Here is a 20,102-nt window from a genome sequence, read left to right as displayed (position 1 = left end):
CTATGGGGAAGACGAAATAGATGCTGAGCAGTCAAACTTTAATAATTCCCACTACAAGAATCCTTCACGCATATAAAGGGAAGTGGGCAGTAATGAGAGCTACCAACTGTAGCCAACTAGTGTATATCAGGAGTTTTACTTGTATTTTATTATTAGATACTTTGAATAAATCTGTGAGAAAAATACTATCATTTCCATTTTACAAATCATAAAGTTGAAGGAAAAAGAGGATAAGTCTCTTGCCCAGGGTTGTGTAATTAAATGCCTGCCAAAACCTGGATCTGTTCAAAGCCAAATCTGTTTGAGCCTAAAATCCATTGTTCTCAGTACTGCTGTGAACCTTCATGCATGTAAAAAGGCTAATGCAATTCCTGGCACCTAGCAAGTGCTCTGTCCTAGAAGAACAGGAGCAGCAGGGAAACATCAGTGGCACTTGCTGGTCCCTCTGCCTACAACAGTCTTCTCCCAGAAATCCAATAGGCTAATCCTTCACTTCATTCAAATGTTACCTCATCAGAAAGGCCTTCCTTGACAACCCTGTGTAACAAACCTGCCACCCTCTCCTTTACTTTCTATTCCTTTATGCTGTCTTTTTTTTTTTTTCCATGGCACTTATCACCACCTGACATACATATGTTTGTCTGTTCGTTCTCTCCCATAAAAACAGGCACTTTATTTTCTACACTGATTTATCTTCAGCATCAAGAACAGTGATTGATAAATATTTCTCTGATGAATGAACAAAACAAATATAATTGGAAGAGCTGGTCTCAGCTCTGCTTCTAACCTATGTGTGGCTTTGGCTCAGTCATTTATCTCTCTAGGCTTCAGCTGCAAAATGAAAATGTTGAGCCAGATCAAGTCTAATCCTCCTTTGCACCGTTTCTTGCCATCCAAATTGTTTACCTGTTTATTTCATTTTATATATTGTGATTCTCTTCTAGCTTTCATCTGAAGAAAGCATTTTTGTAGCTAAAATGTTTAAAAGATACTAGACTAGATGAACCCTAAGGTTCCATATCTCTATAAGGGTATAGATGTGTTAGTATAACTGGTTAATAGACTTCTTAAAAAGATTACAAAGAAAATCTTTCAAAGAACAATTAAGCATTTCTTGTTGGAAAAAAATGAAAAGTTTCTCACCTCCTATGCTTCAGATTCCCAAATTTCAGGAAGCTGGTAGATGACTTCCAAAGTTCATTTACTCATTTCAATTACCAAAAGCTCTTTACTGAGTCCATTTTATTATTTTAATTAACATTAATAACCCTGAAAAGTGGGAGGTTGTGAAATGTATAAATTCAGAGCTTCTAAGATTAATAATCTACTGAAGTATGAAAGCTTTTCACATAATTTTACCTGTGTGAAGATCAATGGTGAAGAAAGGAAACTGTACCATTCACAGGCAGATGGGCACCGAGAAACTGATTTACAAGACTGTCTTTCATGTAATGAAGGCCAAAATGTCAGAGCTAAGTCCTTTGAATCAGCATTTCAACCAGTTACTCTGTTAGGGAATGGCCTAGTGGGGTATCACTGGGGCCACCTTGGTAGCCAGTGGCCTTTGTATATAGGGGGTCACTGAGAACATGCTTAAAATCCATTAGTAGCTCTTCACTTCTTTTAGGGTAAGTCTTTACTCCACAACATGGCTTACATGTTGTGCTACATGCTCTGGCCTCTACGTTTCTTTTCAACTATATCTTTTACTACCCCCTGCCTTATTCACTCTCTCAGTCATGCATTCATTCATTGAATTAATCAAAATTATTTATTTAATGATTACTATGTACCAGACTTGGTTTAGCCACTGGGGATTCATGGTGTGCAAATAGAGATATGGATCCACTCTAATGGAACAAAGAAGGCCGATATTAAGCTATAATGAAGTACGATACATGTTATCATAGGATAGTACAGGTATCATGAGGTGTTGGGTATAGGGTGAGTGGTGGACATAACTAATCTATGTGGAGGGAGGACTTCCTAGAGGAAGTGAGATCAAAGATAAGCTATTCTTGACATATGAAGATGATCTGAAGAGTTTAAGTAGGCTCCTGTGGTTTGACAACCCAGCTCATCTGTGGACTTACTCCTAGCTATTAATATTTCTGAGGCTCAGTCCCATCCTATAGACAGTGAGTCAGAGGCTCTGGCAAGAAAATGAAGGCTCATTCTACCCCTCAGGATATTTTGCACAGAATTACAACCAAGTCCTGACCTAACTTGTTCTTCTACCATCATGGTGGACTTTTACTTTGCTCTTACCTCTGACTCCTGTATCAAACTCGATTCCCATCCCCCCAACTTGTTCTGACCCTGATAACCTGAGGCTTATTGCTGAATCTAGCCCACCAATGTCTTGCTGTTGTCACACTACAAAAGTGATTCTTCTGGCATGATTAGGCAAGACTTCCTTTCCTAAGGAAAGGAAAGGAATGTGTCAGACATTCCTAGGGCTGTGCCATATCTCAGATTTGTTCTTCAGTCAGTGCTTTCTTTGACTCCCCAGCCCAAACCTCATATTTCACAGCCTGCCATTCCTATGCATCCACAGGTCATCAAATTGTTATCACATGGAGCAGTGACCTAGCTTTGGCTTCATTATCCACTGTCTGGAGACTGACACCCTGTATCTCCTAAGGATTCCCATCCTATTCCCTTTGAATCCATGTCAGCCTTTTATTCCTAATAGGGCAGGCCTCACTCCTGTTTCCCTCTACCATGATAAGAGAGAATAATATCCCCATGTTCTGGCTTGGAACCTGGTATGTACATCATCTCTGCTAAGTAATTATAGTCTCCTTCCCACTGATTCTGACCACATCTTCACTCACTTGAGAATGTGATTTTTACCTTCCCCGCTGGAGAACTGAAAGTCACTTGCTACTACTCTCTGCCCCTCATCATTTTTCTCCTTGGCAGTCTACTTCCTTAACTGCTGACTCAGTTTTGGCTCCAACTTCATTGTCTCTCATCCCCTGTCTCCCTGAGCTTGGAAACCTAGTTTTTGGACCAACTCATTTTTCACATTGCTTTTTTGGCTAAGCTCCTTGGATTTGGCAACCTGGACCCTAAAATCCATTTCCTGGCTTCCTTGGACTCCAGGTCACTTGAGTCTACTCTCGTGATCTACTCCTCAGTCTTTACATGGGGGTTCAGTTCAGTTCACTTAGTGAACAAGTACTCTTTGTGCTGAGATTGGAGGTAGGAGGAGAGGGATCCAGGGAGATGGCAAATCAAATGGGGTTCTAGATGGTCCTATTTCTCTGAATTTCTTTGTCTGCCTCTAAGCCCCACAAACCTTGGTCATATGTAGCTTGTAGTATCTCATTCAATGAGCACAGGGAGACAGTCTTTAACCACTCTGTGCTGGGGGTCATTATGATGACACCTCAACCACGAGCATCACCATCCTACCTCCTTTGGTGAACCAGGCTGACCTCTGTGTGTACAGGTTGGAAAATCTCACAGTGACTCCTCACATGGTAGGGCTCAGTGACAATGAATATTTTTGCTTAAAAGCTCTTATCTGGTTAAAGTGGAAAAATAAGCAGGAAGAATCCAGAAACAACCCAAGATACTACATTATGCAGAACCCTGTCTCTGTAGAGGTGAAGGAAGGCTTTGTCTGGATAACTAATGCCTTTATCATTTCTCTGAGAGAAGTACTGTGTGAAACTTGGGCAAAATCTATTAATAACTCATGGAACAGCTTAGAAGCCCCTCCACCAAAACACCCACCCTACCCAGCTCTGTGGGAACCCATAAGCCAATTGTGGGCCTAGAACTCCTAGCCCAAGCAGGCTACTGACAATCGGCCTTGTTACCTCTCTGGCATTATCTGTTCACCAGCACACATTCATTCCAATCAATTAGTAAATATCTACTCTGAGTCTACCATGTGTCAGGTACTGTGTCAGATGCTAAATTATTCATTGGTGAACAAAAAACAGATACTATCCCTACTCACATAGAAATTACAACTTAGTTGGAAATGTAAACTATAAACAAATAGGCATAATACATACATAATTATAAATTGAGGTAATGCTTTGAGGGAAAGAACCTAGTTTCTTTGAGGGAGACTAACAGAAGAATCTAATTTGGTTATAGGGTGGTTATAGGGTGGTTATAGGGAAGATAACATTTTAACTAAAAGAAGAAGAAGAGTAGAAGCTACCTAGGCAAGGGAAGGGGTTGGTGTGGAGTAGGATGGATAAAATGAAAAATATTCAAAGGTTCTGAGATGAACTATGAACTTGGTGCATCTGAGGAAGTAAAAAAGTCATGTTAAAGAGTTTGGATTTCATTCTGGCATAATTGGAAATTTTGAAATAGTGAGGTGACATGATCCAAATAAGCTCTGAAAAGGCTAGGTGGAGAAGGAAATGTAGAAGGGAAGAATAGGAAAAAGGAAGCTGGGAAGGGTAGGAGATTTTTTTCAGCAAACTAGCAAAAACATAGAAATATAGACAAGTAGACAGATTGAAGGTATCTTTTGGAGATAAATTTAAAATCTTTTGGAGAATTTAAAGACCTTAGTGATATGTAAAAATTTCAGTAAATGATATCAAGCCAAAAAACTTAGTATCGTTATTGACTTTGCTCTTACTTTCACATTTCATACCCATCAACAAATACTGTAAGTCTACTTTCAAAATAGATTCCAAAGCCCACAAGTTCTTACCACCTCCACAGCTTCTGTCCTTACCTAGCCTATTATGATACCTTGCCTGGACAACTGTAACAGCTACCTAACTGGCCTCTTTTTTTTCACTCAGCCCAAACCCCTAAAAGCTCTTACCGAAATCTGCAAGGCCCTGTAATCTAGTCGCTTTACCTGCTTTCTAACTCATTTTCTGCCAGTCCCTTCTTTGTATTTATTCCTGTTTATTCACTCTGACCTTTCTACCATTCCTAGAGACACATCAAGTTTATTCCCATCCTTGAACCACCATGCTTGCTGTGTGCTATGGTTCACTGTTTTCCCAGTTATATTTATGGTTTATCTGCTTACCCCAATTTCTACTGAATGGTCACCTCTCTAACCATCCTAACTAAAAAAGCCCTTTCATTACCCTTTAAACCCTTACCCTGCTTTTGCATTCATTATACTTGTCATTTCCTTGTACTATATTATATATTTATTTATCTCTTTTTCCCATTGGGATTTAAGTTCCATGAAAACATGGAATTGCTTTTTTTTCCTTTGGCTGCCCCAATATCTAGAAGAGTGCCAACATGGGAGGCTCTCAGGCAATATTGATTATTATTTTTTATTTTTTAATTATTGCATAAAACCCTATCTAAACAAACAAACAAACAAACAAACAAATGCAACAGCTTCTCCAGATGAGAAGGAAACGGTGAAAGAATGGAAGTATGAAATATCAGAGTGAATGGTCATCTCCGAAAGGGAACACCAGTTCTCTAGAAATGGAAACTAACCAAAATCAGAATACTGAAATGAGAGATAAAGAATTCCAAATATGGATTATAAGTAAGCTCAATGAGAAAAATGGAAAACCAATACAAAGAAACCACAAAAACAATTCAGGAAATGAATGGAAAATTCACTAAAGAAATTGAATTATTAAAAAACATCAAATAGAAGGTAATGAAAAATTCATTTAAGGAAATACAAAGGACAGTGGAAAGTCTTAAGAATATATTAGACCAGGCAGAAGAAAGAATCTCAGAGGCTTGAAGATAACATCTTTGAATTAAACAAGACAGTCAAAGATAAAGAACAGAGAATTAAGAGGAAGGAACAAAGCCTATAAGAAATATGGGATTATGTAAAGAGGCCAAACATAAGAATTATAGGCATCCTTGAGGGTGAAGAAGAAAACACACAAAAGTTGGAAAACCTATTTCAGGGAATAATTGAGAAAAACTTCCCTGGACTTGCAAGAAATTTAGATATCCAGGTAAAAGAAGCTCAAGGAATACCTGGAAGGTTTATTGCAGAAAGGCAATTACTACAACACACAGTCATCAAACTAGCAAAAGTTAACATGAAGAAGGAACTCCTGTGAGCCATAAGGTGAAAATATCATGTAACTTACAAAGGAAAATCCATCAGGCTAACTGTAGACTTCTCAAGTGAGACCTTATAAGCCAGAAGGGATTGGGGTCCCATCTTCAGTCTTCTTTACAGAATAATGGCCAGCCTAGACTTTTGTATCCTGCAAAACTAAGTTTCTTATATGGGGGAGAAATGAAGACCTTTTCAGAGAAGCAAACACTGAGGGAATTTGTCAAGACCAAACCTGCCCTTCAGATCTGCATTATACATTGATCAGCCCAATAGAAACCCACCAGTGTAAAATCAACCCAAAGCTAATGCTCAGAGTCCATATAAAATAATGGCTCAAGAGATAAAACAAAGCAATAAGGTTCAACCCAACAGGATGGACAGAAATGCATCCTACTTATCCATTCTTTTAATAAATGTGAACAGTTTGAATTCCCCACTCAAGAGACATAGTCTGGCTGAATGGATTAAAAAAATACAAGCCAAGTATCTCCTGTCTCCAGGAAACACATCTAACACACAAGGACTCATTCAGACTTAAGGTGAAGGGATAGAAAAAATATTCCATGCAAATGAAAATCAGAAGAAAACAGGTATAGCCATTCTCATATCAGATAACGTAGACTTCAAATCAACAATAGTAAAGAAAGACAAAGACAGTCATTATATCATGGTAAAGAGAACAATTCATCAAGAAGATATAACAATTATAAATATTTAGGCACCCAACACAGGTGCACCTAGATTCATAATGCAAACCCTACTAGATCTAAACAAAGTGATAAACAGCAACATCGTAATTGCTGGAGATTTCAGTACCCCACTGACAGAACTGGACAGATCCTCCAAGCAGAAAATAAATAAATAAACACTGGACATAAACTGGACTCTAGAGTAAATGGACCTTTTCTAAATTTGAAATAGTGAGGTGACATGATCCAAATAAGCTCTGAAAAGACTTTCTAAAAATTTGTCCATTTCCTCCACATTTTCCAGTTTGTGTGCATAAAGATTCTTGAAGAATTCATAGATGATATCGTGTATCTCTGTGGCATCAGTTGTGATTTCTCCTTTCATGTTCCTAATGGAGGTTATTAGAGATTTTTCTTTTCTGCTCTTGGTTAGTCTAGCCAGAGGTGTGTCTATTTTGTTTATCTTTTCAAAGAACCAACTTTTTGTTTTATTAATTTCCCTTATGGTTTTTTTGTTGTCCTTTTCATTTAATTCTGATTTGATCTTAGTAATTTCTCGCCTTCTGCTGGGTTTGGGGTCGGTCTGTTCTTCTTTCTCCAGCTCTTTGAGTCTATTCATTAGGTTGTCTATTTGTAAGTTTTCTGCCTTTTTGATATAGGCATTTATGGAAATGAATTTTCCTCTCAGGACTGCTTTAGCTGTGTTCCAAAGATTTTGATAAGTTTTGTCTCCTTTGCCATTTAATTCAAAGAATCTTTTAATTTCCATCTTGATTTCTTCATTTATAAAATAATTGTTCAGGAGAAGATTGTTTAGCTTCCATGACTTTGAGTAGGAATGAGAATTTCTGTTAGGGTTCATTATTACTTTTATTCCACTGTGATCTGAGAAGATGCATGGTATAATTTCTATTTTTTTAAATTTTTAAGACATGCTTTATGGCCTAGGATGTGGTCAATCTTAGAGAATGTCCCATGAGGTGATGAGAAGAATGTATATTCAGTGGATTTTGGGTAGACTGTCCTGTATATGTCAGTCAGGCCCATTTGTTCTAGCATACTATTTAAGTCCATTATTTCTTTGTTTATTTTCTGTTTGGAGGATCTGTCCTGTACTGTGAGTGGGGTGTTAAAGTCTCCAGCTATTACAATATTGTTATCTATCATTTGGTTCAGATCAAGTAGGGTTTGCTTTATGAATCTGGGTGCACCTAAGTTGGGTGCATATATATTAAGTATAGTTATGTCTTCTTGTTGAATTGTGCCTTTCACCAGTATATAGTAACCATATTTGTCTTTTATTACTTTTGTTGGTTTAAAAACTATGTTATTGGAAATTAAAACTGCCACATCAGGTTTCTTTTGGCTACCATTTGCTTGAAATATCGATTTCCATCCTTTTATTTTCAGTCTAAATGCACGTTTGCAGGTTAGGTGAGTTTCCTGAAGACAGCAGATACTTGGTTTGTGTTTTTTCATCCATTGGACCAGTTTATGTCTCTTGATTGGGGAATTCAAGCCATTCACATTTATTGAGAGAACTGATAAGTGGGACAGAATTCTGTTCATCTTGTTGGATAGAACTTCATTGCTATGTTTTCTCTCTTGAGCCATTGTGGTAGCTGGGATTTGATCTTTAGCTCTTGAGTAGTTTTACATTCATGGGTCTTTCTTGTGCTGGTCCGTGTGTAACTCTCTTTTGAGTACTTCTTGGAGGGCTAGTCTTGTTTTGGTGAATTCCTTCAGTTCTTGTTTATCTGAGAATGTCTTAATTTCTCCTTCGTATACAAAACTTAGCTTAGCTGGGTACAAGATTCTAGGCTGGGCATTATTCTGTTTCAGAAGAGCGAGAATGGGGCCCCAACCTCTTCTTGCTTGTAAGGTTTCAGTTGAGAAATCTGGCGTAATTCTAATGGGCTTTCCTTTGTATGTTACTTGTTTCTTTCTCCTTACAGCTCTAAGAAGGGTCTCTTTAATGGATATTTTGGTCAGTCTGAAGACTACGTGGCATGGTGTTTTCCTATTTGCTATGAATCTCCCAGGGGTTCTTTGAGGTTCTTGAACCTGTATATCTAGAGTTTTAGCAAGGCCTGGGAAATTTTCCTCAATTATGTCTTCAAATAGCTTATCCAACCCTTGCTTATTATCTTCTTCACCCTCAGGAATGCCAATAACTCTCACATTAGCCTTCTTCACATAATCCCACATTTCTTGTAGACTCTGATCTTTTCTCTTATTTCTTTGTTCTATCTCTGTGACTGACTTATTTAATTGGAAAGAGTTATCTTCGATCTCTGAGATTCTTTCCTCTGTTTGATCTACCCTGCTCTTGAGACTTTCCACTGTGTTTTGTAGCTCTCTGAATAAATTCTTCATTTCTAGGAGTTCAGTTTGGTTTTTCTTCAATATTTCAATTTCTTTAGTGAATTTTTCTTCCAAATCCTGGATTTTCTTTTGTGGTTTCTTTGTGTTGGTTATCCATTTTTTCTTGTATATTATTCAGCTTGTTTATAATCCATAATTGAAATTCTTCCTGTGACATGTTGGTATTTTGAATTTGGTTTGTGTCAATTGGTTGAGAGCTGGTATTTCTCTTTAGGGGTGAGATTTCCGTTTGATTCTTTGTGCTCTCCATGTTTTTTCACTGAGCCCTTCCCATCTGGATCTGTCGTTAGATCTTTTGTTACAGCTTTAGTCTGGCTAGCAGCACACCTTGTACTCTGTTCTTAGGCTGTGAAGCAATCTAGGTATGTTGCTTCCTTTGTCAAGAGGGGGAGACTGTTGTGTATTGTTTAGAGCTTTTTCTACCTCTGTTGGGGGGCTGCTTCTGATTGGTCCAGCCCCAGAGAATTGGAATGACTTCAGACCAGTTTGGTGAGTTAAGTCACTGTGTTGTGGACTTTCAGTTAGCAGGCAGAAAATCTCTCCGGGTGGTTTTTTTTTTTTTTTTTTGGTTCTTCCTCTAGAGGGGTGGTTTCTGCCTCTTTCCGCAGGAAAGACACTGGCTAGGGGGAGTGGATGGTGCCCTCGCTTGCTCAGTGCCCCAGCTGCTGCGGCTCCCACAGGCAAAGGTCTGCCCTGGCCCAATGTCCCCAAGGTCCAGGCTCCACACTCTCGCGTCTGGGGAAGTACTCAGTGTTCACACAAGGGTGGGGCTCCTAGAGAGGGTCCACGGACTAGGGGAGGGAGCCACCCAGGGAGCTGCCCGGCACCCTATGGCTCCGCAGTGGCCAGGCTGTGGACCCCAAGATGGTGACCTCACACCCGCAGATCAGCGGTGCTGGGAGTGAATGTTCAGGGTCCAGCAGGCACCAGGGCCAGGGGCCTGGCGAGCACAGAAGTCCACGGTAGCTCCCCGGCTAGAGGGCCCCCGAAAAAAAACATTTATAATTCGGCGACCCTTTGCTACCTTTCACCTTAGCACAGCTCCACCCCTCCCCCCTACGTGCCCTCCCGGCAGAGATCCCCTAGAGTCTAGACTGTTTCCCATTGATGTCTCCTGTCCACAGAGTTCATGCAAAGCCCGAGCTCTTGGCGTGGGTTCACGGACTAGGAGAGCAAGCTGCCCAGGGAGCTGCCTGGCACCCTATGGCTCCACAGTGGCTAGGCTGTGGATCCCAAGATGGCGACCACCTGTTCGCAGATCGCTGGAGCTGGGGGTGAATGTTCAGGGTCAGGCAGGCACCGGAGCCGAGGGCCTGGCAAGCACAGAAGTCCACAGTAGCTCCCCAGCTAGAGGGCCGCTGAAAAAAGAAAAAAAAAATCTGTAGTTCCTCGACCCTTCGCTGCTTTTCACCTTAGCGCAGCTCCACCCCCTCCCCCCTAAGCGCTGTCTCTGCAGAGATCCCCTAGAATCTAAGCTGTTTCCTGTCCACAGAGCTCCATGTCTCCCGCGGTGATTCTGCACCAACTGCAGGCAGGTCCCTAATTAAGTGGGTGTGGAGGTCAGTGGGGAGAACAAGCTGCTTTCTTGTGGGGCTGACCCCGCTTCATTCGTTGGTGAGGCGGGTACAGCTGTCCCACACTCCGCTGTCTATTGTCCATCCCACATGCTCCAGATTTTCGTGATCCTATTTCCCGTTCACCTTGGTCTTTTCTTGCTCTCTGTGTCCCACGTTGATTCTCCATGGATTCACACCACTGTTCTTGTGGAGGAGCAATCCTCTAGCATTGTGGTAGGCTGATCCATGCCTTTCTCTCCGGAAGCACGAATCCAGGAGGTCATCTCCACTCCGCCATCACAGGACTCCCCCCATCACCATTTATTTATTTTTGTTGCTGCTTCATATGGAACCAGAGAAGACCTTGTTTAGCCAAAGCAATCTTAAGCAAAAAGAACAAATTGGGAGGCATCAGTCTACCAGACTTCAAGCTTTACTACAAGGCTATAGTAACCAAAACAGCATGGTACTGGCACAAGAACAGAGATACAGACCTCTGAAACAGGACTTAAAACTCAGATATAAAACCATCCTCTGAGGCAAAGGCAATATGTGTAACCTAAACATTTGTACCCCCATAATGTGCTGCAATAAAAAAAAAAAAAACCACAATGGCTGGATACTTTCCAAACAGCCTTCATATATATAGTGGATGTTGAAGAAACACTTGTTTTTTACTATATAGTAATAAACACTTGTGAATTTTTTGTTAGTTGATTATGTAATTTCCTGTTATGCCTTTTATAGTCATACTTTTCATTATTAAATAAATTTCTTCTATCATTTTATAAAAACAAAACAAAACAAAAACCATCCTATTATTGTCATCTAACCTTTGACAAAGCAGACAAAAACATACACTGGGGAAAAGAATCCTTATTCAATAAATAGTGCTGGGAAAATTGGATAACTACATGCAGAAGATTGAAACTGGATCCACCCCTCTCACCTCTCACAAAAATCAACTCACAATGGATAACAGACTTAAACCTAAGGAGTGAAACCTTAAGAATTCTAGAAGAAAATGTTGGGAAAACTTTTATAGACGTTGGCATAAGAACCCTAAGAGGGATACAGGACACTTTTAGTAACCACATTTTACACAGAGGTACAGTGAGGGGAAGAGTACAGCAAGAACTTGGACTAGAATCCAACTCCTAGCTCCTTGTCCGGTATCTTCTTTATGCTACCTCTCAGGAATCTGGATTGGAGAAGACAGAGTACATGATGTAGAGCCTCTCCTTGCACAAGGTGCCTGACCCTGCAGTTTCTGACTGCATTGGTATTATGCCAGCAGCCACCTGTAGGTAGCAATATTGTTGCTGTCCATGACTAGGGGGAATAATCAGTCTCAGAGATTCCCCAGCTCTAAACCAGCCCAAGTAATTGGGTTTAATTTTAATTTTTTTAATGGCTTGAAATTAATAGAAGCAGCTGCTGCCACAGTGTGTGGGTGTCCTTCTCCAGAAGGCACAAAGAAAAAACAAAATAAAAAAAAAACAGACATAAAGAATAAACTCTGAAAAATAAACAATACGGTGTGCAGGACAAAAAGGTTAAGAATTGAGCGGTGGCTTTTTACTATCAAAAATTTGGCTGGCAATTTTTTAACTGTCTCTCCTCCCACCCCTAGTCCCCATCAACCCATGATGAGATGGTAATCTGATTAGAAACTAGGGTATAAATATGTGTTGCCTGTATCTGAGCACCCCCTCACTTTCTCTTTCTCCCCCTCCTTGTGACTCACAGATTAGCTGTGACAAAGTGCGTAGAGACAGATAAGAATAGATGTGCTGGTGACAGGAAACTATTATAATTATTTGGGGGAAGATATAGGATTGGAATTAGGAGTGGGTCCTGTTTGCCTAGGGAGGGTAGATATAATGTGGGCATCCTTGCCTGGCTGTACCAGACATCAAAGAGGAAAAGGAGAGAGCCACCTGGATCAAGCTAGGTGATGAAGCCCAATCATTCCAGCCAAATGTAGACTAAAGTCCAAGTGTTGGCATGGATGACAAATGAGAGATTCAGCTACCTTCATGAAGTGAAGAGGAATGAAATCTTACCTCAATTTCAAACATTCCTAGGAAACTGAATGTCACTTTTCTTCCCACTCCTGGGTAGATGAAGTAAAGGAGAAACAAGAGACTGTGCAACCATAATTTTTGGATAAATTTGAGGTAGCACATCCTTGGTATGGTGAGAAGACTATGTCCTTAGAAGTCAGGCAATAGTGTACATCAAACAGGTAACACAGCTATTGGCATACAGAAGGTGCTTAATATGTGTTACTTCTTTTGGTGGTGTCTGAGTGACTTTGTGATGCCCTTTGTTTTGCATACCTCCTTTAGGACTTACAACCTGGAAAGACTGATTCTTTTTTATTTCCTTTTCTGTTTATTTGAAGAAAAAGTATGTGTCTACTGGAGTCAGAACTCATCTATTTCCATCCACATTTTATGCTTGATTAGCAAGGAATTTAGGGCTCCTATCCTTCAGGGCTCCTGCGGAGGGATAGAGAATGTTGCTGTTTTAGAGAGAGCCTTATACATTCTGTTATGTCCTGGGCTTTTCTTCTTTCTTTTGTTCTGGTAACGTCCAAAATGATGCTTTGGAAATTTATCCCAGGGTTTTGGAGAGAAGGCAGAGAGGATGATAGACTGGAAGGGAATCATTCATTCACTCATTAAATTATAAATTCACTCATTCATTCAACAAACATGTATTGAGCTCCTCTTCAGGGCCAAGTATTGTAATAGCTGTGAATTTGGGATAAATCAGAAACACAGCAGTGTCTGCAATTAGTATTTAGAACAATTAATTCATCCTGGAGTTGCTGACAAAGACTTACAAGAAGAAATATCATCTGAGCTGAGCCTTACTTCTAATATATAGGGATGTACTATGTAGAAATGAATGGGAAAGGCAATTGGAAACAGAAGGAACAACATTTAAAAAGACAAGAAGTTTTTGAAAACATGATATATTCAGGACATGACTTGAAGTTTCACTTGAAGAGAGAACAATGTACATACATTAGTGTGGCTGAAATTATTTATTCACAAATATTTATTCAGTTCATAAGCGTTTTTGAGCACCTTATCTATGCAAGGCACTGTATAGGTTCTGGAGAACCAGAGATGAACAATATTTAGTCCCTGTCCTCAAGAAGAGCTCAATATAATAGTGAAGAAAGGCATATATTCAAATTGTTACAATGAAATAGAGACTATAATAAAGAGGTATATAGAGTATGTTTGTCAGTGTGTTGAGTATATATATACATGCATGTGTGTGTGTGTGTCTGTGTGCTTCCTCACCCACCTCTGCATGCATGACTGAATCTGAGGATGTGGGTTACAGACCTCCCTCACTCACGTGGATGTCCTCAGGACAACAGACTCAGGAAAATGCCTTGTCTTTAGTCTCTGAGTCCTGAGAGCCTACACTCCCAGGCTTGGAATATTCCTGGGTCTCTGGCAGGATCAGGTGTTGGACCACTTCCTTTCTGGGGTCTTCTGAGGAGTCATAAACAACCTGATTCTCTTAAGAAAAAGGGTTCTTAACATTACCTTCATTTTCATGATGTCATTGGGATAATAGGAATAACTTCAGATAAGAATTAAAGGAGTTAATGTATTATAAAGTACTTAGAATGGCCTGGCACATGGTCAATGCTATAGACATATTAGGAAATAGTACTATTGTCATTACTGTTATATTATTTCCATGTATAATATATCTCATACTGTCTGTGTTAAGTGGAATCAGAAGATGGCTGCCTTGTCTAACCTAACATCAAGTAGAGGAATTTTGTCCCCTAAAGCTTCTCATGCTTGTACTTCTCTGTAAGGCTGGCCTCTCTGCTTTGTCTTCAGCTGAGTGTTAGAGTCCTGCTTTATACTGAACTACAATCTGCCTTCCTGTGATGCCTACCAATAGTATTCTGAAATGAGTCTTCTTTTCCTTTTGTCATTGCTTTTTAAATAAGCAAGTATTGTTTGAGACCTCTCAGTGCCATCACTAGTGGGAAAGAGAGGAAGGAGGTGGCACAGTTCAAGTCTTCAAGAATCCTGCATTCTCTTTGAAGAAATATCCAAATATCCATTTACTTTTGCTGGTTATTGTTAAGAAACAAGACAAACCAGGTGATAAAACTCTTTTTTGTATCATTTATCAAAATAGACAAAAATTAATGAAGACTGAAAAGCCAGGAAGGACTTTATAGAGGAGGTGTGTTAAAGGATAAGCACTTATTTATACATCCTTTTCTTCATTGATTATTTCATTTTTGAAATGTTTAAATTTTTGTTGACAATTGACGATACACCACATCTGTAAGTAGGAGTTCACCAAGTAGGCAAGATGGCAGGGGAGGCAAAAATTGTGTTAGGAAGTTGTGAGTTCAATACAAATAAAGCATAGGGTTCAAGGAGGGAGAAATGGGTGACGATGGCAGAATCTCAAGGATATCATGGGGAACCTTGTGGACCAAACTGAAATGTGAGGATAGGGAGTTGCTTGAAGAGTTTTTAGCAAGAGAGTACTGTGAGACCAGATTTTTCTGGAAGTAGAAGGTAAGGCTAGTAGCTGGGTAGCAAGGGGAAAAGGAGGGTGGTAAGATACTGTAGGGATTATGAGCACAGGCTTTGGAGCTACGCTGGCCCAGGTTTGATACAGGCTTTGCTGCTTACTAACTTCATGACCTCAGGGAATTTTTTTTTACCTCTCTGGGCTTCAATTTTCTTATCTGTGTAAGGGGGATGTTAACAGCCCCTAGCCCATAAGTTTACTGAGAGTATTAAATGATAATACATATAAAACACTTAACACAATGCCTGAGACATAGTGAGAATTTAATAAGCAAAATAAGAGAAAAACCTGAAGTACATTACAAATGAAAGAGATATTTTCCCTCCCTAGTTCCACCCCCTTTTGCTTTTATTCTTTGCATTAGTTAAAAGCCCTGATGAATTTGGCCTGCTGAGCCCTTCTCAAATAGATTTCTGTTTGCATCGTTGTCAGTCTGGAAAATCTAACTTGTGAGCAGCATCTCAGCTTCCCTGAATTATTACCCCAGGGCCCATTGCCTCCACTCTGTCTGCTAATCAGGTTAGGCATCCTGACCCACCCCGGAGAGGAGCTGGAACAGCTGCAGGCAGTAGATGAATTCTCCTGATAGCACATAATCAAATTCAGTGGAGACGGCAGCCTCTCAGAGTCAAGTTGCTGAACTTGGCTAGAAGAGGAGAAAACTAGGGTGACTGAATTTAAAGCATGGATCCTGATTGGGTATACTGGTAAATGAAGAGTTGAAAACAGTGGTCATAACCTGAGGGACTTTATGACTGTAGGAAACACCTGCATATGAAGACATGCTCACCAGGGCTATAAGAGACTCAGACTCAGACCTTTGAGACAGAGCCTGAAGTGACTGTCACAGACCATTGGCTGGAAACCTCAAGACCACTTTCACTGGCATTCTCTGCAAATACAAATCTGAAACCCTGAGACGTGCTAATTCCATGAGCCTCACATTCCTGCATCTTCAATCACGTCACAAATGTAGAACATCGTATATTCTGGGTATACTCTTATCCCCGCACTGGTCTGTTCTCTAATGTTGCCTTTCCTCTGCTCCTTTCCCTCTCCAAACCTTTCCACTTTCTATTTTTCCCTTTGGAATTCAGCTCCATGATTAATAAATTCACGTGGATCCTCAGTCGTTTAGTCCACCACTTCCATTACCCCTTGTCTTGACCAGTCTGTGCTTGGTATGTATATGATACTTAGATATTAGCTGAATAAGACAACAGGCTAAGGCCTGACTCTCTTGGAGGACATTACTTCCCCTGTTGCCCTCTCAGGACTTACTCGTTCCCCTACATTCCACATATAGGAACAGGAGGGGGCAACTTTCCTCCTCACTCCTCATGTACCTTCTATGCCATATTTCTCTACCTCATAACTGGTTGCTCCATAATTTCAATATAAGAAGGTTTAGGGTAGCAATCTGGTTATAAGGAAGAGTGCCTATGGAATTTGTCTTAAAGCTCTATTTGCATTATAAGAAGACTGTTGTTACTTATACTTTTCGTCACAGAGGCTTTGGGAGTGGGAGGTAAGTGGACTCTATTGGTGGGCCTAAGTACACCCGTAAACAGCCTTTGATACTACCCTGACTTTTGTGTGGAAAGCCCTGTTCCTTTGTTACTTATGCTGGGTATCTACTACCCTGTCCTTCTCCTCAGCACTTTAAGATTCTTACCCATATTAGACCCCATGGCTCACCACTTTGGCCATTTTTTCCTGCTATAATAAAATATTACGATAATTAAATCTAATGTAATCAAATATATGTACAAGCAGCAGTGCCATGAAACCTCTGCTCTTCCACAGGAATCCCATAGCCTCACCTATCACCCTGGCCACTTAGCCTCAGAGAGACACCAAGGCAGAAACAAGATTCTGCAATGAATACTAGCATGTGATAATTCTCTTGGATCTAAAAAACTTTCTCCAGACTATCCTACCTGAAGCAAGCACTATTCTCATTTTTCTCAACCTCATCTCCTATACCCTCCTCACATTTTCCTCCATAAGCCCCTGTGCTGCTTTTCTTCTCAACTGAATGCCAGGCCACTACAGGTGAGCCTTGCATCCTCCACCCACTGTTCCTGCACTCCCTGTAAGCATCCTTTCCCTTAAGGATCTTCCAAACCTATCTCGGTGGACAAGACTTGTGAAGCAGTTAATTAAAAGGCAAGAATTACTACAAAATGTGTGAGCTGAACTAATCTGGAATTTTCTTTTTCTTTTTTCTTTTTTTTTTTTTTTCCACTTTTTTCTTACCTGGAATTTTCTTTTTTTTTTTTTTCACTTCTTTTTTTTTTTTTTTTTTTTGAGACAGAGTCTCACTCTGTTACCTGGGCTAGAGTGCCATGGAGTCAGCCTAGCTCACAGCAACCTCAAACTCCTGGGCTCAAGCAATCCTACTGCCTCAGCCTCCCGAGTAGCTGGGACTACAGGCATATGCCACCATGCCCGGCTAATTTTTTATATATATTTTTAGTTGTCCAGCTAGTTTCTTTCTATTTTTAGTAGAGACGGGATCTCGCTCTTGCTCAGGCTGGTCTCCAACTCCTGAGCTCAAGCAATCCTCCCGCCTCAGCCTCCTAGAGTGCTGATTACAGGCATGAGCCACCGCGCCCAGCCTAACCTGGAATTTTCAGTGTACGATCATGGAAAAGGCACTGTTTGAGATGGGTGTTATAGGATTAACAGGATTTGAAGAGATAGAAATGAGAGGCATTCTCTGCAGGGAAACAGTGTGAAGAGTTTGGATATCATAAAGCACGAGAGGGTGCAGAAACTCTGTAAAAGGTAAAGAAGTTATGGGAACTGTGACTGGAACATTTTTCCTTTCTTCATGTTTGAATCTCAGTCTTACTAAAGAATGAGCATGATTGCTTAGCAAAATTGCCCACACAGCATATTTGAAAGCAGTATTTCCCAAAGTGCTTCTGTGGAAAATTAGGTATTATGGGATGCTATGTTGAAAAATAATAATAATAATAATAATAATTTAGAGAAATGTTGAATATTTTCCCTTCCTTGAATATTCACAAAACATATTAGTTTATTTTAAAAGCTCTGAATTAGTCTTATAATAAAAATACTTAACTTCTGTAGGAAAATAGATGTCCCTCATTTATATCTCTATGACATCACACTCTTTATTTCCCCTCAAGGCACTTTAAGAATCTGTAACTATATTTTTATTTATTTTTAATATTTTATTGACTGTTTCCACACTAGAACATATACTCCATGAGGACAGAGATCTTGCCTGTCTCATTTATTATCTTGTATCAAGACCTAGGCATATGATGTCTGGGCATACGATACGTGCTCAAAATAAGGATAAATAAATGAATAAAATATGTTAATTTTTGCTTAACTTTGCACTTTCTAAACAGTTGAGAAAGGATAGCGCTGGATTTTGAACAAAGTGCTGCCAGATTCAAGCCTGTTTTTGAGTCTATGTGGTTTGTGTCATTGTTGCCCCACCCCTACTACCCAGGATTCTTAGTGTTAGCAGTTTTTCTCCTAGGCATTCATTCCTATTTATTACCTTTTGAATTTTGAACAACTATCTGATATGCCCAAATTTCTTTGTTTGTATCTTCCAGGCAAAGGCTGCCACCTAAAAATGTTTATTACTACCGTTGCCCAGACCATAGGAAGAATTACGTGATGTCCTTTGCCTTTTGTTTTGACCGAGAAGAAGATATTTACCAGTTTGCTTACTGCTACCCGTATACATACACACGCTTCCAGCATTACCTTGACAGCCTGCAAAAGAGAAACCTGGATTACTTCTTTCGGGAGCAGCTGGGCCAGAGCGTGGTAAGACCTGTGCCGGATTTGGGATGCCCATTGAGAAACAGGCAACCTTAGGGTAGAGACTTAGCAATGGGTTTTTGTAGACTACAAACAATGAATATTGGTGCTTTGCAGATTATATGATCTGGAACTTGTAATAATTTAATAAATTTATATCAAATAATATAATATAAATAATTATTATATAATTAATAGTTATTTAATAATTCTTTAAAATATTGTTTTTATTGTGTGATTCATTGCTACTGTGGGCACTAGGAAGTCACAAAATAAGATATGAGACAGCTGGTTGTCTTTCTGAATGAAGCTGATAAATCTTCTAAAAAAATACTAAAGTTCTGGTGAGTCCCCAAAACTCTGAGAGAAAAGAAGACTTCTACTGGGTGTTACAAAAGGTGTGAAAGCATTTTGTGACTCTGAGCCTCTGAAATGAAGAATAAATTTGTTTCTGAGTGAATCCAGCTGCAGTACAGGTTAGCAATCAGTGTGCAGTTTGGCTGTACTAACCAGTGAGTTCTGTCTTTGCTATCCATCAATTCCCAGCCCTTCTTCCCTACTCCAGATTTAGTTCTGTCAGTCTGAAGATTCAATCTTCCATTCCATGTTATTTTCCTATTGCTTATGTGACAAATGACCACAAACTTGGTAGCTTAAAATAACATAAATTTATTATTTTATAATTCTTGAGGTTAGAAGTCCAAAATGAATCTCACTGGACCAAAGTCAAATTATCAGCAGAACTGTGTTCCTTCTGGAGACTCTAAGGGAGAATTCATTACCCTGCATTTTCCAGCTTCTAGGGTCTGCTTGCATTCTTTGATTTGTGGTTCCCTTCCATCATGGAAGTCATCAATAGCTGGTTGAGTCTCATACTGTATCCCTCTATACTCTCTTGCCTCCCTCCTTCACTTATAAGGATCTTCGTGATTATGTTGGCTTCCAGATTAATCTCCCCCAAATCACATCTGTAAAAGCCCTTTTGCAATGTATGGCAACATAGTCACAGTTTCTGGACATTAGGAC

The 20,102-nt window shown here is 39.8% G+C and overlaps 1 protein-coding gene across 3 annotated transcripts in view; it reads left to right on the top strand.

Annotated features, from left to right (window-relative positions):
• The window catches only part of AGBL4 (AGBL carboxypeptidase 4), a 1,250,690-nt gene that overhangs the window by 723,814 nt on the left and 506,774 nt on the right, over positions 1-20,102 (top strand). For all 3 annotated transcript variants that reach the window (XM_069477908.1, XM_069477907.1, XM_069477909.1), the window contains one exon: positions 18,866-19,082. In XM_069477908.1, coding sequence (XP_069334009.1) covers positions 18,866-19,082 — 217 coding nt within the window. The remainder of the gene's footprint in view (positions 1-18,865; positions 19,083-20,102) is intronic.

Source organism: Eulemur rufifrons, chromosome 8 (assembly GCF_041146395.1).
Source record: "Eulemur rufifrons isolate Redbay chromosome 8, OSU_ERuf_1, whole genome shotgun sequence".
Taxonomy (NCBI): Eukaryota; Metazoa; Chordata; class Mammalia; order Primates; family Lemuridae; genus Eulemur; species Eulemur rufifrons.
The sequence above is the reverse complement of the archived record's forward strand: the minus strand, read 5'-3'. Positions and strand labels throughout refer to the sequence as shown.